The sequence below is a fragment of the Salvelinus alpinus genome, chromosome 7, assembly GCF_045679555.1.
Source record: "Salvelinus alpinus chromosome 7, SLU_Salpinus.1, whole genome shotgun sequence".
Taxonomy (NCBI): Eukaryota; Metazoa; Chordata; class Actinopteri; order Salmoniformes; family Salmonidae; genus Salvelinus; species Salvelinus alpinus.
The window spans coordinates 88,169,281-88,193,304 of record NC_092092.1 but is presented as its reverse complement, the minus strand read 5'-3'; the positions used below and the strand labels follow the sequence as shown (position 1 = coordinate 88,193,304).

The window sequence follows — 24,024 nt, the reverse complement described above, 5'->3', positions numbered from 1 at the left end:
TTATTTGACCTGAAATGCACAAGGTCCTCTACTCTGACAATGAATCCTCACATAAAAGGGTAAACCAAGTTAATTTCTAGTCATCTCTCCTCCATCAGGCTTCTTCTTTGAACTTTATATGGTGGTTGGCAACCAACTTTAAGGTGCTTTACCACTACCAGCTGGACTGGAGTGTGGACCTCAGTTCATCTTTCAATGCTCCCAAAAACCAATGAGGTGATGGGAGAGGCGGGATTTGCAGCACGTCATGCTTCACAAATAGAACCAAGTTCTATTTTAGCGCCCAACTACGCAGACACTTAATGACGCGCACGAGTAGTGTGGGTGCAATGATTGAATAACATGTAAATATATTCTGCACTACTCGCGTCGCATGGTCAGCATATAAGGCACTGCATCGCAGCGCTAGAGGCGTCACTACAGACCCATGTTCGATCCCGGGCTGTGATCAGGAGTCCCATAGGGCGGCGCACAATTAGCACAGCGTCGTCCGGGTTAGACCGTCATTGAAAATAAGAATTTGTTCTTAACTGACTTGTCTAGTTAAAGGTACAATATATATATATATATATATCTCTCAATTACCTGATACCCCTGCACATGGACTCGGAACTGGTCCCCTGTGTATATAGTCAGGTTACTCGTTGACTCAGTACTGGTACTCTGTGTATATAGTCAGGTTACTCATTGACTCAGTACTGGTACTCTGTGTATATAGTCAGGTTACTCATTGACTCAGTACTGGTACTATGTGTATATAGTCAGGTTACTCATTGAATCATTACTGGTACTATGTGACTCAGTACTGGTACTCTGTGTATATAGTCAGGTTACTCATTGACTCAGTACTGGTACTCTGTGTATATAGTCAGGTTACTCATGGACTCAGTACTGGTACTCTGTGTATATAGTCAGGTTACTCATTGACTCAGTACTGGTACTCTGTGTATATAGTCAGGTTACTCATTGACTCAGTACTGGTACTCTGTGTATATAGTCAGGTTACTCATTGACTCAGTACTGGTACTATGTGTATATAGTCAGGTTACTCATTGACTCAGTACTGGTACTATGTGTATATAGTCAGGTTACTCATTGAATCATTACTGGTACTATGTGACTCAGTACTGGTACTCTGTGTATATAGTCAGGTTACTCATTGACTCAGTACTGGTACTCTGTGTATATAGTCAGGTTACTCATTGACTCAGTACTGGTACTCTGTGTATATAGTCAGGTTACTCATGGACTCAGTACTGGTACTCTGTATATATCCAGGTTACTCATTGACTCAGTCCTCTGTGTATATAGTCAGGTTACTCATTGACTCAGTACTGGTACTCTGTGTATATAGTCAGGTTACTCATTGTGTATTTATTCTAACTTTTATTATTAATTGTTTTACTTTTCTATTATTTCTCTATTTTCTTTCTCTCTGTATTGTTGGGAAGGACCGTCAGTCAGCATTTCACTGTTAGTCTACACCTGTTGTTCTAGTGACAAATAACATTTGATTTGAACTATCTAGTTACTGGCTATGGTTGCTAATTTTGCATGTTCATAAAAACAATGGCGGAAGGCCGATTTTTATTTATATGTTGTTTTTTACAGTGGGCCTAGCTAATCTGGCTTATTTAGGTCCAATTTTAATAGAGCCATAGTTCCACTCAAACTCCCATTGGTGCTGCTGGGCTGCCCCATTGGTGCTGCTGGGCTGCCCCATTGGTGCTGCTGGGCTGCCCCATTGGTGCTGCTGGGCTGCCCCATTGGTGCTGCTGGGCTGCCCCATTGGTGCTGCTGGGCTGCCCCATTGGTGCTGCTGGGCTGCTTATTGAGTACAGTACTGAATACAGTTACAGTAGTTATAGTTTAGATTCTAGCCTTGCTGTTAGTGAACTTAGTTTCTAACAGCCAACATTATATCTAGTGTTGCATCTGAATTCGCACCCTATTCCCTAAATAGTGCACTACATTTGGCCAGGGCCCATAGGGAACAGGGTGCCATTTGGGACAAAGCCCTAGATCTTGATGAACCTTTCTAGGACACCCGTTCCGCTAGCGGAACCCCCCCCCCCCCCACAACATTCCGCTGAAAAGGCAGCGCGGGAAATTAAAAAAAATATATTTTTAAATATGTATCTTTCACACATTAACAAGTCCAATACAGCAAATGAAAGATAAACATCGTGTCCGATTAAAAAAAAAAAAAAAAAAAAAAAAAAAAAATGCTTTACAGCGAAAACACAACATATGATTACGTTAGATCACCACCAAGTTCAAAAAACACAGCCATTTTCCCAGCCAAAGATAGGAGTCACAAAAACAGAAATAGAGATAAAATTAATCACTAACCTTTGATCTTCATCAGATGACACTCATAGGACATCATGTTACACAATACATGTATTTTTTTGTTCGATAATGTGCATATTTATATAAAAAAATCTTAGTTTACATTGGCGCCATGTTCAGAAATTCCTCCAAAATATCCGGAGAAATTGCAGAGAGCCACATCTAATAACAGAAATACTCATCATACACTTTGATGAAAGATACATGTTTTACATAGAATTAAAGATACACTTGTTCTTAATGCAACCGCTGTGTCAGATTAAAAAAAAACTTTACGGAAAAAGCACCATGCAATAATCTGAGACGGCGCTCAAATATAAAGAACATTTCTCCATCATGTTGGAGTCAACAGAAATACAAAATTACATCATAAATATTCACTTTGATTATCTTCATCAGAATGCATTCCCAGGAATCCTAGTTCGACAATAAATTGTTGTTTTGTTCGATAATGTCAATTATTTGTCCAAATAGCTACTTTTGCTAGCGCGTTTAGTACACATCCAAAGGCTCGTACAAGGCATAACGTCAGAAAACTTCAAAAAGTTATATCACAGGTCGAATAAACTGGTTAAACTAAGTAGATAATCAATCTTCAGGATGTTATCATATATATCCAATAACGTTCCAACCGGAGCATTCCTTCGTGTCTGTAAAAGTTATGGAACGCAAGGCGATATCATGAGGAATGCGCGTGACCAGGAACTGGCAATCTGCCAGACCACTGACTGAAACACCTACCATCCGGTCCCACATCATAGTATAAACTTCATTCAACGTTCTACCGACTGTTGACATCCAGTGGAAGGTGAAGGAAGTGCAAACAAATCCATATCTTCCTGGGATTTGAGTAGGCGATGAGTAGAAAAACACCACCTCAGAATTCTCACTTCCTGTTTGGAAGTTCGCCTGCCATATGAGTTCTGTTATACTCACAGACATAATTCAAACAGTTTTAGAAACTTCAGAGTGTTTTCTATCCAATAGTAATAATAATATGCATATATTAGCATCTGGGACAGAGTAGGTGGCAGTTCAATTTGGGCACGCTATTCATCCAAAGTGAAAATGCTGCCCCCTATCCCTAAAAAGTTAAGATCAGGCTGTTTTGCTTCTGAGTTAACTTTTACTTACAAAAAGGAAAGAGCCTATAACTTGATGGTAATTTAGTCCACTCTAAACCCCCCCCCCCCCGTCCCGTCCTTTTTAATTGTATAATTTCCGACCTAATAGTGGGATTTGTTGTTGTTGGCAGGTAAAATGAGTAAGGCCTCAGCTGAATCTACAGACCAAATGATGGAGGAGGAAGTAGATCAACTTCCGATTACAGACCAGATGATGGAGGAGGAGGAAGTAGATCAACATCCGATTACAGACCAGATGATGGAGGAGGAGGAAGTAGGTCAACATCAGATTGTCTGTCTATTTACCTGCTCACTTTTTCAAATGTATCCACCTGAGAACAAACCATTAATGTCTTACCAGAGCTGGTTAAAAGTAGTGCACTAGATAGGGTGCCATTTGGTACACAGCCGGCCTGTAGCTTCTGTAGCAGATAACAGGACGATCACTCAGGGTCTATTCTGAGGTTTTTCATTAGACTCATGTTGACTGTTGTTAACTCCTCAGCCTGGGAGCTCAGCAGAGTCTGAGAGACCCTCCTCTTCTCACACCAAGAGGAAGCCTGCTGTCGCAGCCAAGCACACGGGAGGGAATAAGTCTGACGCCTCGGACGAGAGTGGACAGGAAGATGGAGCCTCTGACAACCCCTCAGATGGTAAGGTCTACCACGACCTGGGGCCAGCATGTGTTTTAATGCCTCTTCATATCATTGTGGAGCCAGAAGGTGCATTTACACGCTTTGTGGATAATATTTTTGCTGGTCTATTCTGAGTTGATGTTCAAGGTGGATAATGTTTTTGCTGGTCTATTCTGAGTTCATATTCAAGGTTTAAGTGGTGGTGAAAAAAGTAGTGCACTATATAGGGTGCCATAGGGCCCTGGTCAAAAGTAGTGCACTATATTAGGGAATAGGGTGCCATTTGGGATGCACGATAAGTGCTTGTCCTCTACTTCAGGCAAGTTGGTGGTACAGCCTCCCGCTGGGACTGACAACAAGGAGAGCAGAGGAGCCATGAAGCTCCGGGTGGACCTCTCAAGGAGAAAGACAGGTTCGTCTCTCTCACACACAGGCTCTAAAATCTGGCTTACCTACTTTGTACTTAAATTGAATTTTTAAAAGCGTACTCAATTTATACATTTCACATACTATAAAACTTGTTTAGCATACCCAAAATACCTACTATTTGGAACGCAATTACAAGTACTCAGATATGGCCCACACAGACACACCACACAGACACAAGCCCAGGGTGGGGACCCCCTCCAGGGGGGGCCCCTCAGTCAAAAACACAGGTTGGTCTCCTCACTGTGTATATCTTTCTACTACTAACCAGTGGATGATAAACACCTGCAAACTGTTTGACCTGGTCAAAAGTAGTGCACTATATAGGGAATAGGGTGCCATAGTCAGATAAACACATGCAAACGGTTTCATCTGTCTGTTTGAATGCTCCCATCGTTTTCTTAAACAGGTTTTTGAAAAGGAATGGGTCTTCCTACAGCCTAATATCCAGAACTGTTGTCAGTTTAATGAAATCAATCAGTTTGGGATTTCATATTGGATGTAAACGAAACATGTTTGTCTCCCGGTCTTCCTCTGTGTTTATCCAGATACCACTTTGCAGGAGAGAATAGACTGCACCGCCTGTGGACAGCAGGTCAACCACTTCCAGCGCCACTCAGTGTTTGAGCACCCCATGCTCCATGTGCTCCTCTGCAAGGTAGATACACCTGCAACACCCTCTCTGTCTGTCTTTCATCTGTCTCCTATCGGGCTAGATATCTTTCCATCTATCTGTCTGTCTCTCTATCAAAATTCTGTCTATCCGTCTGTGTCTGTCTTTCTCACATATCCTTTCCTCTCTTTTAGTCTGTGATTGTGGGATGATTGTCTCTGTCTGCCTGTCTTTCTCTCTGTCTGCCTGCCTGTCTTTCTCTCTGTCTGCCTGTCTTTCTCTCTGTCTGAGCACCACCATGCTCCTTTAGGGTTGGGCCATATATACACTGCTCAAAAAAATAAAGGGAACACTTAAACAACACAATGTAACTCCAAGTCAATCACACTTCTGTGAAATCAAACTGTCCACTTAGGAAGCAACACTGATTGACAATAAATTTCACATGCTGTTGTGCAAATGGAATAGACAACAGGTGGAAATTATAGGCAATTAGCAAGACACCCCCAATAAAGGAGTGGTTCTGCAGGTGGTGACCACAGACCACTTCTCAGTTCCTATGCTTCCTGGCTGATGTTTTGGTCACTTTTGAATGCTGGCGGTGCTCTCACTCTAGTGGTAGCATGAGACGGAGTCTACAACCCACACAAGTGGCTCAGGTAGTGCAGCTCATCCAGGATGGCACATCAATGCGAGCTGTGGCAAGAAGGTTTGCTGTGTCTGTCAGCGTAGTGTCCAGAGCATGGAGGCGCTACCAGGAAACAGGCCAGTACATCAGGAGACGTGGAGGAGGCCGTAGGAGGGCAACAACCCAGCAGCAGGACCGCTACCTCCGCCTTTGAGCAAGGAGGAGTAGGAGGAGCACTGCCAGAGCCCTGCAAAATGACCTCCAGCAGGCCACAAATGTGCATGTGTCTGCTCAAACGGTCAGAAACAGACTCCATGAAGGTGGTATGAGGGCCCGACGTCCACAGGTGGGGGTTGTGCTCACAGCCCAACACCGTGCAGGACGTTTGGCATTTGCCAGAGAACACCAAGAGTGGCAAATTTGCCACTGGCGCCCTGTGCTCTTCACAGATGAAAGCAGGTTCACACTGAGCACATGTGACAGACGTGACAGAGTCTGGAGACGCCGTGGAGAACGTTCTGCTGCCTGCAACATCCTCCAGCATGACCGGTTTGGCGGTGGGTCAGTCATGGTGTGGGGTGGCATTTCTTTGGGGGGCTGCACAGCCCTCCATGTGCTCGCCAGAGGTAGCCTGACTGCCATTAGGTACCGAGATGAGATCCTCAGACCCCTTGTGAGACCATATGCTGGTGCGGTTGGCCCTGGGTTCCTCCTAATGCAAGACAATGCTAGACCTCATGTGGCTGGAGTGTCAGCAGTTCCTGCAAGAGGAAGGCATTGATGCTATGGACTGGCCCGCCCGTTCCCCAGACCTGAATCCAATTGAGCACATCTGGGACATCATGTCTCGCTCCATCCACCAACAGACTGTCCAGGAGTTGGCGGATGCTTTAGTCCAGGTCTGGGAGGAGATCCCTCAGGAGACCATCTGCCACCTCATCAAGAGCATGCCCAGGCGTTGTAGGGAGGTCATACAGGCACGTGGAGGCCACACACACTACTGAGCCTCATTTTGACTTGTTTTAAGGACATTACATCAAAGTTGGATCAGCCTGTAGTGTGGTTTTCCACTTTAATTTTGAGTGTGACTCCAAATCCAGACCAAATCTAGACCTAAATTTGATTTCCATTGATCATTTTTGTGTGATTTTGTTGTCAGCACATTCAACTATGTAAGAAAAAGTATTTAATAAGAATATTTCATTCATTCAGATCTAGGATGTGTTATTTTAGTGTTCCCTTTATTTTTTTGAGCAGTGTATATATACAGTGGGGAGAAGTATTTGATACACTGCCGATTTTGCAGGTTTTCCTACTTACAAAGCATGTTGAGGTCTGTAATTTTTATCATAGGTACACTTCAACTGTGAGAGACGGAATCTAAAACAAAAATCCAGAAAATCGCATTGTATGATTTTTAAGTAATTCATTTGCATTTTATTGCATGACATAGGTCTATAAACGGAAATATCACATTTACATAAGTATTCAGACCCTTTACTCAGTATATTGTTGAAGCGATTGCAGCCTTGAGTCTTCTTGGGTATGACGCTACAAGCAGCAACACTGTCCATAGAGGTAGACCTGTAGTAGTTTAGGTCCCTGTAGTAGTTTAGATCCACCTGCAACACTGTCCATAGCTGTAGACCTGTAGTAGCTAAAAATGCCAACATCGGTATCTGACCGATGTCTAGTTTAACGCCGATGTGCTAAACCGATGTCAAAGCTGACGTGCGTACCTATATAACGTAGGTACATGACGTAATGACGCCACGTAAAATGTTGCGCTTCACGTGAAACACAGGATTTCTGAACTAGCCCACAATGTATGACGTGTGGATCAAGTCAACATTTCGAGCAGTCATTTGAAAGAGTAACAACTTAAAGGTCGAAATCCATAACGCCAAGATAATGGAATTCATTGCCCTTGACAATCAACCGTTCTCTGTCGTGGATGATGTTGGCTTTCGCCGACTGGTCGAGCACCGTTACACACTAGTGCGCTATTTTTTCAGATGTTGCCCTACCGGAGTTACACATTAATAGCGTCACTACTATTAGCTTCACGACATACATACTATGGAACGCCGTTTGGGTCTTTGCGTGTCAAAAAAGATACAGTAGCACTGTTAAAGCTGTACAACAAAAGTCTGCAAACAAGTAAACACCGGCCACGAACGGTGTGTTTTCAATCCCACATTGGCAATAAAGCATCATTTGTTCGACCGCAACTTCTGGGGTAGCTAGCTTTAGCTTGGTACCTAGCTAGCGCCAATACAACCAGCCTGAAAACAATGACCAGTAGAATCTCCAGTCATTTTCATTATTCTTAGCAATGATTTAGGAATCCTTGTAAGTATTGTTGTTCGCCTATTGAAATTGAACTTCAGTTTGTGAAAATATATCGCTAGCCAGCTACTTAACCCTGTTGCCCAAAGCTAACGTTATAAGCAGCTAGCTACTTAACCCTGCTGCCCAAAGCTAACGTTATAAGCAGCCAGCTACTTAACCCTGCTGCCCAAAGCTAACGTTATAAGCAGCCAGCTACTTAACCCTGCTGCCCAAAGCTAACGTTATAAGCAGCCAGCTACTTAACCCTGTTGCCCAAAGCTAACGTTATAAGCAGCCAGCTACTTAACCCTGTTGCCCAAAGCTAACGTTATAAGCAGCCAGCTAGCTTCATCTGGCTAGTGAGGCTCGACCGGACCGGGTTATGTGTTGTGAAGCTAGACACAATAAGGATTAGGCACAATAGTGGAATCTGTGGTTTGCCTTCAAAATAAAAGTATGTAATTGACAGTGATGCAAATGAATACAAATTGTAGAATTATGCCTTTTATTTTGAAGGCTAACTGCAAATTCCACTTGTGGCTACTCCTTATTGTGGCTAGCTTTACATAGATGGGTCCACCATTAATCCAAATAAATTTGGGTTATTTTAGATGACGCCTAGATTGTCGTGTTACTATGTTTTTGGGGGAGAACATTGTTTGCATCCATGAGTTAGCTAGCTTTTAATAACCAGCACTGTAGGTGCGCGAGACAACTTTACCAGCATCATAGCATTACGTATCGATGAATCGTTGTGAGACATGAGTGATAATCAATGTGTAGTAACTACGTAAATTTTTTTTAATGAACGTGTTAAATTATTATGTGACGGAGTCATATTCAGATCCTGATTGGTCAACAAGCTTATTTAACACGTCAAATAGTGTATGTTTTTTGACACGCAAAGACCCAAACGCCGTTCCATAGAAATCCTGGTTGAGAATGGAACGACTGAACAAATGAACAACGAAACAGCAAGTAAGTGAAAGAAACAGGTTTTGATTGTTTTACTGGTAATGGGGACATGCGTAAATGCCAACAAAATAACTTTTTGGTGTGTGTGTAACCTTTATTTAACTAGGCAAGTCAGTTAAGCACAAATTATTATTTACAAAGACGGCCTACCCCGGCCAACCCCGGACGACGCTGGGCCAATTGTGCACCGCTCTATGGACTCCAATCACGACCGGATGTGATACAGCCTGGATTCAAACCAGGGACTGTAGTGACGCCTCTTGCAGTGCCTTAGACCGCTGCGTCCAAACTATTTAACTGTACTAGAATGCTAAAAAGGCAACATTTTTAAATATCGGTTATCGGTATCGTTTTATTTAGGCAAGGACAATATCGGTATCAGCCAAAAATGTAACATCTGTGCATCACTATGTTCCTCCCTGGTTGTCTTCTCTTCCTCTAGTCGTGCTATAAGTATTACACCAGCGATGACATCAATAAAGACGAGGACGGCATGGACGAACAGTGCAGGTAGGTCACCTCAAACGGTCTCCGTTGTTCTAGCTGCCATAAGGTCTCTGTTCTACTGCTTGAGTGTCGCCACCTCTTGTACAATATTGGCTCTCGATTACGAGTACCTACATTCGAAGAGTCCCGGCACCTATTTTAGTCCACACCAAGGGCTACGTCCCACCTGGCACCCTATCCCCTATATAGTGCACTACTTTAGACCAGATGGCACCCTATCCCCTATATAGTGCACTACTTTAGACCAGATGGCGCCCTATCCCCTATATAGTGCACTACTTGTCATTTTTTAGAAGGATTCATTACTTCCCAACAACAGCTGCAAATCCCAATTTAAGATACGTCACGTTTTGAAGTTGACTTTCCTCGCTATCTTAACTCCGCCCCAAGGTGGTGTGCTGAAGGTGGCAACCTGATCTGCTGTGACTACTGCCACAACGCCTTCTGTAAGAAGTGCATCCTGCGTAACCTGGGGCGCAAGGAGCTGTCCATGATCACCGACGACGACAGTAAATGGTCCTGCTATATCTGCAGCCCTCAGCCCCTCTCAGACATCGCCTCCAACTGCTCCAACATCATGACCAAGCTGGAGAGCTTCTGGCGCACGGGACGCAAGAAAGAGAGGGAGGTGAAAGGGCACAGTAAGGGTAAAGGTCACCACCACCATGGTAAAGCTGTGGTGAACGGTAAGGAGCATTCAGACGGGTCAGGGACCCTCACCTTCTCCTATAAGACCCTGAAAGTCCCCAAGGAGCTGGTGAAGAGGACCAAGAAGCTGATTGAGACGACCACAGGGCTCAACAACACCTTCATCCATTTCATCCAGCAGGCTGAGGAGGAGCAGGGAGCAGGAGGCGGCGGCAGCGGGACCAGACACCTCAAGGCCTTCAGGTATCCTAACACATGTTAATATTATGACTGCTACAAAGTAAGTGAGGCAGCCCAATTCTCTTCTTCTGGCTAATCTGTCCATTCATCCATCTATCTATCTCTCTCTAGGTCTGTTTTGGCTGACCTGAAGAAGGCCCATGCTGCCCTAGAGGAGGACTTGGAGTCACAGTTCATTTCCCAGGACCAGGGGCTGCAGAACGGGGATGCTGTCTCCAACACCGACGGCCACGACCAGATTGACAACATGGTTGAGGATGGACAGGAGGCAGGAGAGGATAAAATGGCCGACACTGAGGATGGGGAGGAGCTAGAGGAGGATGGGGGCTTGTCAGAGGACGCAGAGATGGAGGGGAGCCCTGCGCCTCAGGACCACTCCGACACAGAGACAGACAGCCAGGCCAAAGACCAGACAGCAGTGAAAGTGGAGGAGGAGGAGGAAGAAGAAGAAGAAGAGGAGGAGGAGGAGGAGGATGGAGAGGAGGGTGACCGGGATAAAGACATTGTGTCCGTCGGGCCGTCCGTCCCTGACGAGCTCTTCCAAATGGTAGAGAGTCTGGCGGACTCCGCAGGGTTAACGCCCGGCAACGACGCCATGGAACCCACAGCTGCTAGCCAATCCGAGAGTCCCGCCGCCGGCTCAAACAGGAAGTCACTTGAAACCCATAAGGAGAAGGCCATGCCCAAGGTGAAGAACCTGATCGTGAAGCTGACGCCCGTTCCCGTGGTTACCACACGCACCTCCAGGTCTAAGAGCAAGGATAAGGATGGAGGGAAGGAGAGGAGTAAGGATGGAGGGAAGGAGAGGAGTAAGGATGGAGGGAAGGAGAGGAGTAAGGATGGAGGGAAGGAGAGGAGTAAGGATGGAGGGAAGGAGAAGGAGAGGAGTAAGGATGGAGGGAAGGAGAAGGAGAGGAGTAAGGATGGAGGGAAGGAGAGGAGTAAGGATGGAGGGAAGGAGAGGAGTAAGGATGGAGGGAAGGAGAGGAGTAAGGATGGAGGGAAGGAGAAGGAGAGGAGTAAGGATGGAGGGAAGGAGAGGAGTAAGGATGGAGGGAAGGAGAAGGAGAGGATTAAGGATGGAGGGAAGGAGAAGGAGAGGATTAAGGATGGAGGGAAGGAGAAGGAGAGGAGTAAGGATGGAGGGAAGGAGAAGGAGAGGAGTAAGGATGGAGGGAAGGAGAAGGAGAGGAGTAAGAATGGAGAGAAGGAGAGGAGTACGGATGGAGGGAAGGAGAGGAGTACGGATGGAGTTAAAGTGAAGAGTAAGGATGGAGGGAAGGAGGAGAGGAGTAAGGATGGAGGGAAGGAGAGGAGTAAGGATGGAGGGAAGGAGAGGAGTAAGGAGAGGAGTAAGGATGGAGGGAAGGAGAAGGAGAGGAGTAAGGATGGAGGGAAGGAGAAGGAGAGGAGTAAGGATGACGGGAAGGAGAAGGAGAGGGGTAAGGATGGAGAGAAGGAGAGGAGTAAGGATGGAGGGAAGGAGAGTGAGGTGGAAGAAGGTGGGGGCTCTGAGGAGGACAGCCGTCGCTCCAGCCGCACAAAGACCACACCCCTCAGGAAGTCACCGGACGGGAAGAACAAGATGGCCGAATCCTCTCAGGAGAACAGCGACTCAGAGGGCAAGAGTCCCAGCAGGCTGAAGAGTAGAACCAAAGGCAGCTCGGAGAAGGAACGTGAGGAGGAGGAGGAGCAGAGCAATGCCTCCTCCAAGGTGACCGCTGACCCTTCTAAACAAGAAGTGGACTCTGACTCTGACGAGGTTCCGGACATCCTGCTCCAGACTGCAGCGGCGGAACACAGCTCGGACGAGGATGCGCAGCAGGACGCCGATGGTAACGAGGGTAACAGGAGCTTCAAAAGATGCCAGTTCAAACTCAGCAAGAAAGACGGAGAGGAGGAGGAGAATGACAAGGTGAAGACTGAGAAGAAGCTGGCGGCCAAACGCAAACTGAAAGTCGACGATTCAGACAACTCGGAGTCCGACTCAGACGAAGACGCAAAGAAGAAGAAGAAGAAGTCCTCCACGGCTTCTGCCAAAAAGACATCCAAGAAGAAGAACTCGGACGGCTCCTCGAACTCCGACTCTGACCTGGAGAAGGAGATGAAGGGACTCAGCAAATTGGGGCCGGGGAAACGGAGGAGCAGCCGTGTGAAGAAAGAAAGAGAGGAGAAGGAGAACAAGGGCGGGGATCGGAGGCGGTCGTACGAACTGAAACGCAAAGCCAGAGGTAGAGGAGCCAAGCAACAAGATTCATCGTCTGATGACGTGGAGGAGGAGGGAGGAGGGTCTGGAGAGGAGAGTGGAGACCAGCAGAAGATTAAACCCATCGTGGAGGAGACGGTGGTAGCAGGGAGGGGAACCTTCCACCAGTCCTCAGGTCAGTAGAGCTGTTGTTTCTGAAAGCTGTATATTGGACTCTCCGTTTCTACAAAGCAGATGGTACACTGTGTTGTCAATACAACTTGACCTAAACTCCACTGAGTTAACCCCTGACCTCTGCAGTGTTTTCCACAAGTACATAGAGTAGCCATCCAAATGGAAAAAGTAGCCAGCCAGGCGCCCCCGGGGTCTGAGGCTGGGCCCCCGGGGTCTGAGGCTGGGCCCCCGGGGTCTGAGGCTGGGCCCCCGGGGTCTGAGGCTGGGCCCCCGGGGTCTGAGGCTGGGCCCCCGGGGTGGGTCTGAGGCTGGGCCCCCGGGGTGGGTCTGAGGCTGGACACCCAGGGTTGGCATTTTTGGCCAAAGGAACTCTAGAATGTACCAGATTCCATCCGAAATAGACAGTGAAATTATTTTACACTTTTTCTAGTTTACCTCCCAGATTGGAAGAATTAGTTGTGGTTTTGTGTAGAACAGGGCTCTCCAACCTTGATTCCTGGAGAGATACCCTCCTGTAGGTCGTAACTCGAACCTCAGCTGTAACCGAACATGATTCAGTTTATCAACCAGCTAATTATTAGTCAGGTGCGCTAGATTAGGGTTGGAGTGAAAACCTACAGGCTTGTAGCTCTCCAGGAACAGAGATAGAGAGCTCTGGTAAAGAAAGACTTTACAATTTAAATGACATTGTATGAATTCAGTGTATTGTTGTTTTGAATATGATCTGGGCCTATATGATCAGGATTATTTTCTAAATAAGACAACATTTAAACCTGTCTTCTCTTGAGTTTAGGTGTCTTTAAAGTTTTACTACAAGATATGAGCTAGCCCAATGATGTTTGTTCTTTAAATTATGTATTATATTAAAAATGAATTAAGTAGCCCACTTCATAAAAATTTAATTAAGGTTGCATTGAACAAATTACAAGGTTTTCAGTATTATCATTTTGATTTTACATATCCTAATTAATGTGAAATTATCATTAGTTAGGACCCTATAAAATTAGTTTTTTATTTTGTCTGATTCCATTTTCTTTCCCAAATTCCGTTTTCTCTTAGTTTTTCCAGGTTTCTGTTTTTTTTATATCGAAATCACACTTTTTAAAATACTTAAACAACTAATTGGATGTTCTAAGTCCACAACATTGCTTAAACTTCATCAGGAGACCGCTTTGATATCTGGGAAAAACCTGATCAATTAAAATGTTTGGGTGTAGTTGGCCTTCAATTCAATGGTGGGCCTGGCAAGAGGCTGTTTATGGTGGGCCTGGCAAGAGGCTGTTTATGGTGGGCCTGGCAAGAGGCTGTGTATGGTGAATCTGGCAAGAGGCTGTGTATGGTGAATCTGGCAAGAGGCTGTGTATGGTGAATCTGGCAAGAGGCTGTGTATGGTGAATCTGGCAAGAGGCTGTGTATGGTGAATCTGGCAAGAGGCTGTGTATGGTGAATCTGGCAAGAGGCTGTGTATGGTGAATCTGGCAAGAGGCTGTGTATGGTGAATCTGGCAAGAGGCTGTGTATGGTGAATCTGGCAAGAGGCTGTGTATGGTGAATCTGGCAAGAGGCTGTGTATGGTGAATCTGGCAAGAGGCTGTGTATGGTGAATCTGGCAAGAGGCTGTGTATGGTGAATCTGGCAAGAGGCTGTGTATGGTGAATCTGGCAAGAGGCTGTGTATGGTGTGCCTGGCAAGAGGCTGTGTATGGTGTGCCTGGCAAGAGGCTGTTTATGGCGTGCCTGGCAAGAGGCTGTTTATGGCGCGCCTGGCAAGAGGCTGTTTATGGCGCGCCTGGCAAGAGGCTGTTTATGGCGCGCCTGGCAGGAGGCTGTTTATGGCGCGCCTGGCAGGAGGCTGTTTATGGCGCGCCTGGCAAGAGGCTGTTTATGGCGCGCCTGGCAAGAGGCTGTTTATGGCGCGCCTGGCAAGAGGCTGTTTATGGCGCGCCTGGCAAGAGGCTGTTTGGCGGCGCGCCTGGCACCATAAACTCACTTTAGCATCACCGTCTGGCCAGCCCTGACATCCTAGGAAAGGAAACCTAGGAAATCCTTTGGTGTACTTGTCCCATTGCAATACCATGGACATATAACTTGTTGCATGATTTATAAACAGCAAAGGTGTATAGGAGATCAACTTTATTCAGTTCTACACCTTTTATAAAATAGTCAACACTTGCTTTTCAATTGTCAAAGCACAGTAAATAGCCTGCCGTGACTCCGCGTGGCTTGCTATGTGAAATAGGCCAAAGAAAATAAATGTGCCAGAAAACAATTAGGCCAAGTGGATTTTCACTCGTCATTACCATTTACATTACATTCTAATTCACCAGCATGCTCTGTAAGGAAATTAAACTGCAACCACAGTGTGCAGAAATTGTACCGGGGGGCGGGACAGATGGCAGAATGCGTTACCCTGTCATCTCTCGCTTTGTGACGGACAGGACTATCCTATCAATAGATGGCTAGTAGATGCATATTATTCATTATAGCAGGAGACGGTCTGACAGACTGGCAAACTAAGACTTTTAAATGAAAAGTATCCTAGTTTATCTGAAGTGTAAAATGTAGCTGATTAACTGACGTCCGTCTCTTATGGGAAAACACTGTCTCTAACCCCTGACCCTTCTCTGTGTGTCTGAAGGAGATGAAGGTAACCATGACGCTTCTCAGATGGCTGATGAGGAGGACGATGATGATCCAGAGAACAGGTATTAAAAAGTATTTTTCAAGACAAACCAAATATGTCCTGAACTGCATGCTTCTCTACCAGCTGACGAACATCCTTCAATCTTTTTTCTTATTTCCTTTCCTTTTCTTATTTCCTTTACTTACGGGATGGCTGCTGTTTTACAGGCTCCTAACCAATTGTGTTATTTTGTGTTTTTTCACATTGTAACTTATTTTGTACATAATGTTGCTGCTACTTTCTCTTATGATCGAAAAGAGCTTCTGGATATCAGAACAGCGATTACAGTCCTCGACTGGACAAAGACTTTTTAATGAGTCCGACGCAAAGGATGTACTGCTTCTCCGAGAACAGGTCCAAATCCTCGTAATTCGTGTTAAGAAAAGATGGAGGTACAGGGGGTGGAGATCTGGGTGCCTTGTGAGAATTTGTCTGCGAGTGGGTAATCCGCCTCTACCATCCGTTCTATTGGCCAACGTGTAATCACTGGAGAGTAAAGACCGCACTCAACCAGCTGTATAAGGCCATCAACCAGAGGAAAACAAACTCTAGACCACCTTTACTCCACATACAAAGCTCTCCCCCGCCCTCCATTTGGCAAATCTGACCATAATTCTATCCTCCTGATTCCTACTTACAAGCAAAAACTAAAGCAGGAAGTACCAGTGACTCAATACCGAAGTTGTCAGATGACGCGGATGCTACACTACAGGACTGTTTTGCCAGCACAGACTGGAATATGTTCCGGGATTCCTCCAATGGCATTGAGGAGTACACCAACTCAGTCATCGGCTTCATCAATAAGTGCATCGACGACGTCGTCCCCACAGTGACCGTACGTACATATCCCAACCAGAAGCCATGGATTACAGGCAACATCCGCACTGAGCTAAAGGCTGGAGCTGCCGCTTTCAAGGACACCTATAAGAAATCCCACTATGCCCTCAGACGAACCATCAAACAAGGACTAAGATTGAATCCAACTATACCTGCTCTGATGCTCGTCGGATGTTGCAGGGCTTGCAAACAATTACAACTACAATGGGGATCCCAGCCGCGATCTGCCCAGTGACGCAAGCCTACCAGATGGGCTTAATGCCTTTTTTGCTCGCTTCGAGGCAAGCAACACTGAAGCATGCATTAGAGCACCAGCTGTTCCGGATGACTGTGATCACGCTCTCCGTAGCCGATGTGAGCAAGACCTTTAAATGGGTCAACATTCACAAGGCCGCTGGGCCAGACGGATTTCCACAACGTGTACTCCGAGCACGCGCTGACCAACTGGCAAGTGTGTTCACTGACATTTTCAACTTTTCCCTGAAAAACTTTTCGCTGTAATATTTCCCCCCCCCCTGTTTTTTTTTTGAATATTATAACTTTTTCTTGAATTGCATTGTTTGTTAAGGGCTTGTAAGTAAGCATTTCACTAAGGTCTACTACACCTGTTGTGTTCGGAGAATGTGACAAATAACATTGATTTAAATGTCTTCCTCCTTAATAGAATTGCCAAGAAGATGCTGCTGGCCCAGATCAAGGCTAACTACTCTTCAGGAGCGGAGGAGAGCTCTGACGAGGACGGAGACGGAGAAGAGAAGGAACAGAAGAAGGGGAAGGAAGGAGAGGAGCAGGAGGAGGGTGAGCTACATTCACTTCTAAATTTTATACTCGTTGATACAGTGATTCTGCAGTGCCTCTTTCCACCACTAATGGTTTATGTCACTAGATGTAGAAACCATAAATAACTGCTTGTTCCACTCAACAGACGAAGACGATGATGATGATGATGATGAAGGGGGCTCTGGCTCTGACGTGGACGTGAAGAAGAGTGTGGGGCGTCGCCACCGGCTGCTCCGCCACAAACTGACGCTGCACGAAGTGGAGTCGGGAGAGAAGGAGAAACCAGCCAGCAAGGGGAAGAAGGAGACCAAGAGGAACAGACGGAAAGGTACAAGGGCTGTCTGGCTGTTTGGCACGGTCTGGCTGGCTGGCCTGGTCTCTCTAGCTGGCCTGGTCTGTCTAGGCCGGTGTATTAACACCTATGGAACAGAATGAAAGTCCTACTCTGCAAACTGATGACTGTTTTCAATCAACTCTACCTCCTGCCTCTCTCTATCCCCCTCTTTCTCCCTCTCCTCTCTCTCATTCTTTCTCTCACTCCCCTTAACCTCTCCCTGTCTTCTCCCCTCTTCTCTCTTCCTCCCTCCCCCTCTCCAGTGGGTAGTGATGACTCAGCAGACTCAGACTTTAAGGAGGCAGCTAGCAGCAGTGAGTCAGGAGTTAGTGAGGAGATCAGTGAGAAGGAATCGTCGTCAGAGGAGGAGTCGGAGTCTGAGAAGGAAGGCAGTAGCCACAGGAGGACCACGCGCTCCTCCAAGAAGAAGAAGAAGAAGAAGGAGGAGAGGAGCTACGCCCAGAAGAAGAAACGGCGCCGCATCAAGGTCCAGGATTCTTCATCTGACGACAAGGTATAGGGAAGGAGAGGACTTTCTCCTTACTCCTAAACAATTCTATATTTGTGAATTTGGTCTGGAATTCATTGATTGGTCACAATGTGTGATTAGATTGGGGGTTGAAGTTGAAAGGTCAGAGGTTAACCCTCATTCTCTCCTCCAGAGCGGGTCAGGAGAGGACGGCTCGGGGAAGGAGGATGGAGACACTCCTAAAGGACAGAGGAAGAAGATCAGAAAAATCCTCAAGGACGACAAGCTGAGGACGGAAACGAGGGATGCCCTGAAGGAGGAGGAGGAGAGGAGGAGACGCATCTCGGAGAGGGAGCAGCTCAGGGAGAAACTCAGAGAGGTAAAAAGTCAACTGTGTGTGAGCTGTTGTCATGGCATCCGCTAATGGGATGGAAATGAAGGTAGAATCAGTCTATCAATGAGTCAACTACTCCTTCTGCCCGATGGTACGCTAAGGAGCCAGATGGATGTGTGGTGCATTGTGGTTCAGATAAGAGCATGGTAGCAGCCATGTTTCCACAGTGAGTTTTAAATGTACTGAATGCGCTCTTTGAATAGAGTGGAAGATGCTGAGGATTTCCTTAGTAGGAAGGTTTGAATGCTTGTGGACTAGAAGATCAGCTGCCCTGTTCTCCTAGGAACATAACCTGTCCCAACCAGCAGAACAGTCTCCCAGCTGCCCTATACTCCTAGGAACATAACCTGTCCCAACCAGCAGAACAGTCTCCCAGCTGCCCTATACTCCTAGGAACATAACCTGTCCCAACCAGCAGTACAGTCTCCCAACTGCCCTATACTCCTAGGAACATAACCTGTCCCAACCAGCAGAACAGTCTCCCAGCTGCCCTATACTCCTAGGAACATAACCTGTCCCAACCAGCAGTACAGTCTCCCAGCTGCCCTGTTCTCCTAGGAACATAACCTGTCCCAACCGCCCTATACTCCTAGGAACATAACCTGTCCCAACCGCCCTGTACTAGGAACATAACCTGTCCCAACCAGCAGAACAGTCTCCCGGCTGCCCTATACTCCTAGGAACATAACCTGTCCCAACCTTCAGAACAGTCTCCCGGCTGCCCTATACTCCTAGGAACATAACCTGTCCCAACCGCCCTATACTCCTAGGAACATAACCTGTCCCAACCGCCCTATACTCCTAGGAACATAACCTGTCCCAACCGCCCTATACTCCTAGGAACATAACCTGTCCCAACCAGCAGAACAGTCTCCCGGCTGCCCTATACTCCTAGGAACATAACCTGTCCCAACCAGCAGAACAGTCTCCCAGCTGCCCTATACTCCTAGGAACATAACCTGTCCCAACCGCCCTATACTCCTAGGAACATAACCTGTCCCAACCAGCAGAACAGTCTCCCGGCTGCCCTATACTCCTAGGAACATAACCTGTCCCAACCAGCAGAACAGTCTCCCGGCTGCCCTGTTCTCCTAGGAACATAACCTGTCCCAACCGCCCTATACTCCTAGGAACATAACCTGTCCCAACCAGCAGAACAGTCTCCCGGCTGCCCTATACTCCTAGGAACATAACCTGTCCCAACCAGCAGAACAGTCTCCCAGCTGCCCTATACTCCTAGGAACATAACCTGTCCCAACCAGCAGAACAGTCTCCCAGCTGCCCTATACTCCTAGGAACATAACCTGTCCCAACCAGCAGAACAGTCTCCCGGCTGCCCTGTACTCCTAGGAACATAACCTGTCCCAACCAGCAGTACAGTCTCCCAGCTGCCCTATACTCCTAGGAACATAACCTGTCCCAACCAGCAGAACAGTCTCCCAGCTGCCCTATACTCCTAGGAACATAACCTGTCCCAACCAGCAGAACAGTCTCCCAGCTGCCCTATACTCCTAGGAACATAACCTGTCCCAACCAGCAGTACAGTCTCCCAACTGCCCTATACTCCTAGGAACATAACCTGTCCCAACCAGCAGAACAGTCTCCCAGCTGCCCTATACTCCTAGGAACACAACCTGTCCCAACCAGCAGTACAGTCTCCCAGCTGCCCTATACTCCTAGGAACATAACCTGTCCCAACCAGCAGAACAGTCTCCCAGCTGTCCTATACTCCTAGGAACATAACCTGTCCCAACCAGCAGTACAGTCTCCCAGCTGCCCTATACTCCTAGGACCACAACCTGTCCCAACCAGCAGAATAAAGTATGTATTTGTATGTACAGACTGTAATGCTTTTAGACTAGACTCTATATGTCCCTCCCGACCAGGTACTCGTGGTGGAGGAGGCGTCCGCCGTGGCTTGTCCAATCACAACCAAGCTGGTGCTGGATGTAGACGAGGAGACCAAGGAGCCCATGGTGCAGGTCCACCGCAATCTGGTCACTAAACTCAAACCACACCAGGTCGACGGTGAGAGACATATGTTGGTGTTATAGTAGAGCCCACGGTGTAGTAGCAGTAGTAGTAGCAGTAGCAGTAGTAGCAGTAGTAGTAGTAGTAGTAGTAGTAGTAGTAGTAACAGTAGTAGCAGTAGTAGTAGTAGTAGTAGGACTAGTAACAGTAGTAGTAACAGTAGTAACAGTAGTAGTAGCAGTAGCAGTAGTAGCAGTAGTAGTAGTAGCAGTAGTAGTAGTAGCAGTAGTAGTAGTAGCAGTAGTAGTAGTAGCAGTAGTAGTAGTAGTAGTAGTAACAGTAGTAGTAGTAGTAACAGTAGTAGTAGTAGGAGTAGTAGGAGTAGGAGTAGTAGGAGTAGGAGTAGTAGTAGTAGTAACAGTAGTAGTAGTAACCCCTAAGTGAGAGACATATGTTGTTAGCAACAGTAGTAGTAGTAACAGTAGTAGTAGTAACAGTAGTAGTAGTAACAGTAGTAGTAGTAACAGTAGCAGTAGTAGTAGCAGTAGTAGCAGTAGCAGTAGTAGTAGTAGCAGTAGTAGTAGTAGTAGTAGCAGTAGCATCAGTAGTAGTAGCAGTAGCATCAGTAGCAGTAGCATCATTAGTAGTAGCAGTAGCATCAGTAGTAGTAACAGTAGCATCAGTAGTAGTAACAGTAGCATCAGTAGTAGTAACAGTAGCATCAGTAGTAGTAACAGTAGCATCAGTAGTAGTAACAGTAGCATCAGTAGTAGTAACAGTAGCATCAGTAGTAGCATCAGTAGTAGTAACAGTAGTAGTAACAGTAGTAGTAACAGTAGTAGTAGTAACAGTAGTAGTAGTAGTAATAGTAGCAGCAACAGTAGTAGGAGTAGCAGCAGTATTAACAGTAGTAGCAGCAGCAGTAGTAACAGTAGTAGTAGCAGTAGTAGTAGTAGCAGCAGTAGTAGTAGTACCAGCAGTTGTAGCCATTGTAGTAACATCAGTAGTAGTTGTAGTAGTAGTAACAGTACTACTAGTAGTAGTAACAGTAGTAGTAGTAGTAGTAGTAACAGTACTACTAGTAGTAGTAACAGTAGTAGTAGTAACAGTAGTAGTAGCCGCAACAGCAGTAGTAGTAACAGCAGTAGTAGTAACAGTACTACTAGTAGTGGTAGTAGTAACAGTACTACTACTAGTAGTAGTGGTGGTAGTAGTAGTAGTAGTAGTAACAGTAGTAGTAGCCGTAACAGCAGCAGTAGTAGTAGTAGTAGCCGTAACAGCAGCAGTAGTAGTAGTAGTGGTAGTAGTAGTAGTAACAGTACTACTAGTAGTGGTAGTGGTAGTAGTAGTAGTAACAGTAGTAGTAACAGTAGTAGTAGTAGTAGTAGCAGTAACAGTAGTAGTAGTAGTAGTAGCCGTAACAGTAGTAGTAACAGCAGTAGTAGTAACAGCAGTAGTAGTAACAGTGGTAGTAGTAGCTAGTAGTAACAGCAGCAGCAGTAGTAGTAACAGTGGCAGTAGTAGTAGTAGTAGCCGTAACAGTAGTAGTAACAGCAGTAGTAGTAACAGTGGTAGTAGTAGTAGTAGTAGTAACAGCAGCAGCAGTAGTAGTAACAGTGGCAGTAGTAGTAGTAGTAGCCGTAACAGCAGTAGTAACAGTAGTAGTAACAGCAGCAGCAGCAGTAGTAACAGCAGCAGCAGCAGTAGTAACAGCAGCAGCAGTAGTAGTAACAGCAGCAGCAGTAGTAGTAACAGCAGCAGCAGCAGTAGTAGTAACAGCAGCAGCAGCAGTAGTAGTAACAGCAGCAGCAGCAGTAGTAGTAACAGCAGCAGCAGCAGTAGTAGTAACAGCAGCAGCAGCAGTAGTAGTAACAGCAGCAGCAGTAGTAGTAACAGCAGCAGCAGTAACAGCCGCAGCAGTAGTAGTAACAGCGGCAGTAGTAGTAGTAACAGCAGTAGTAGTAGCAGTAACAGTAGTAGTAGTAGTAGTAGTATTAGCGGTAGTAGTAGCAACAGTAGCAGCAGTAGTTGTAGTAGTAACAGTAGTAGTAGCAGCAGTAGTAGTAGCAGCAGTAGTAGTAGCAGCAGTAGTAGTAGCAGCAGTAGTAGTAGCAGTAGCAGCAGTAGCAGTAGTAGTAGTAGCAGTAGTAGTAGTAGCAGTAGTAGTAGTAGCAGTAGTAGTAGTAGCAGTAGTAGCAGTAGTAGTAGTAGCAGTAGTAGTAGTAGCAGTAGTAGTAGTAACAGTAGCATTAGTAGTGTCAATGTTTGCCTTTAATCATGTTGATTGTTTATGGTGAAAACGAGGGTGTCCGTCTTTCACTCACTTATCAAGTCAATGATGCTTCATGTGTTCAGTGCTGCCAACAATGGCAGGATTTCTGTGGTCTGAGCTTTGGGTGTTGAGTGAGATGTCTGTCTCTCTAGGGGTCCAGTTCATGTGGGACTGCTGTTGTGAGTCGGTGAAGAAAACCAGCAAGAACTCTGGTTCTGGATGTATCCTGGCTCACTGTATGGGCCTGGGAAAAACACTGCAGGTCTGTACCACTCATTCCTTTACCTGTTTCTCTGGCCGGTGGACTGCGGGGGTCTCTGGCCGGTGGACTGCGGGGGTCTCTGGCCGGTGGACTGCGGGGGTCTCTGGCCGGTGGACTGCGGGGGTCTCTGGCCGGTGGACTGCGGGGGTCTCTGGCCGGTGGACTGCGGGGGTCTCTGGCCGGTGGACTGCGGGGGTCTCTGGCCGGTGGACTGCGGGGGTCTCTGGCCGGTGGACTGCCGGGGTCTCTGGCCGGTGGACTGCGGGGGTCTCTGGCCGGTGGACTGCGGGGGTCTCTGGCAGGCGGACTGCCGGGGTCTCTGGCCGGCGGACTGCCGGGGTCTCTGGCCGGCGGACTGCCGGGGTCTCTGGCCGGCGGACTGCCGGGGTCTCTGGCCGGCGGACTGCGGGGGTCTCTGGCCGGCGGACTGCGGGGGTCTCTGGCCGGCGGACTGCGGGGGTCTCTGGCCGGTGGACTGCGGGGGTCTCTGGCCGGCGGACTGCGGGGGTCTCTGGCCGGCGGACTGCGGGGGTCTCTGGCAGGCGGACTGCCGGGGTCTCTGGCCGGCGGACTGCCGGGGTCTCTGGCCGGCGGACTGCCGGGGTCTCTGGCCGGCGGACTGCCGGGGTCTCTGGCCGGTGGACTGCCGGGGTCTCTGGCCGGTTGTCTTCCTATAGAACGGGATGTTTCTGGGTTGTGGGAGGAGCATAATGTCTACCTCCACTCCTAACCATTTATCTCATCTGACCCTCTCATTACATACTTTGACCACTAGGTGGTAACGTAACCCTACTCCACACTACTGCTGTGTGACAAGTTAGACCTCTCTCTCTATGTGTATATATCTATACTGTATCTAACCCTGTTTATACCACTAGGTGGTAACCCTACTCCACACACTACTGCTGTGTGAAAAGTTAGACCTCTCTCTCTATGTGTATATATCTATACTGTATCTAACCCTGTTTCTGCCACTAGGTGGTAACCCTACTCCACACACTACTGCTGTGTGAAAAGTTAGACTTCTCCACGGCTCTGATCGTCTGTCCTCTCAACACGGTTCTCAACTGGCTCAATGAGTTTGAGAAGTGGCAGTACGGCTTCAAGGATGAGGAGAGTTTAGAGGTACACACTTACTCTTATATACCTGTGTGTGTCTTTATGC

The 24,024-nt window shown here is 46.9% G+C and overlaps 1 protein-coding gene across 5 annotated transcripts in view; it reads left to right on the top strand.

Annotated features, from left to right (window-relative positions):
- Positions 1-24,024, top strand: part of atrx (ATRX chromatin remodeler) — a 71,977-nt gene that overhangs the window by 2,909 nt on the left and 45,044 nt on the right. For 2 of the 5 annotated variants that reach the window (XM_071412015.1, XM_071412016.1), the window contains exons 2-16: positions 3,608-3,750; positions 3,982-4,129; positions 4,431-4,523; positions 5,086-5,195; positions 9,527-9,594; positions 9,982-10,482; positions 10,591-12,860; positions 15,496-15,562; positions 17,042-17,175; positions 17,303-17,485; positions 17,755-18,005; positions 18,154-18,339; positions 20,217-20,382; positions 22,750-22,859; positions 23,838-23,984. In XM_071412015.1, coding sequence (XP_071268116.1) covers positions 3,608-3,750; positions 3,982-4,129; positions 4,431-4,523; positions 5,086-5,195; positions 9,527-9,594; positions 9,982-10,482; positions 10,591-12,860; positions 15,496-15,562; positions 17,042-17,175; positions 17,303-17,485; positions 17,755-18,005; positions 18,154-18,339; positions 20,217-20,382; positions 22,750-22,859; positions 23,838-23,984 — 4,577 coding nt within the window. The remainder of the gene's footprint in view (positions 1-3,607; positions 3,751-3,981; positions 4,130-4,430; positions 4,524-5,085; positions 5,196-9,526; positions 9,595-9,981; positions 10,483-10,590; positions 12,861-15,495; positions 15,563-17,041; positions 17,176-17,302; positions 17,486-17,754; positions 18,006-18,153; positions 18,340-20,216; positions 20,383-22,749; positions 22,860-23,837; positions 23,985-24,024) is intronic. The other 3 variants (XM_071412017.1, XM_071412018.1, XM_071412019.1) reach the window with 3 other exon arrangements.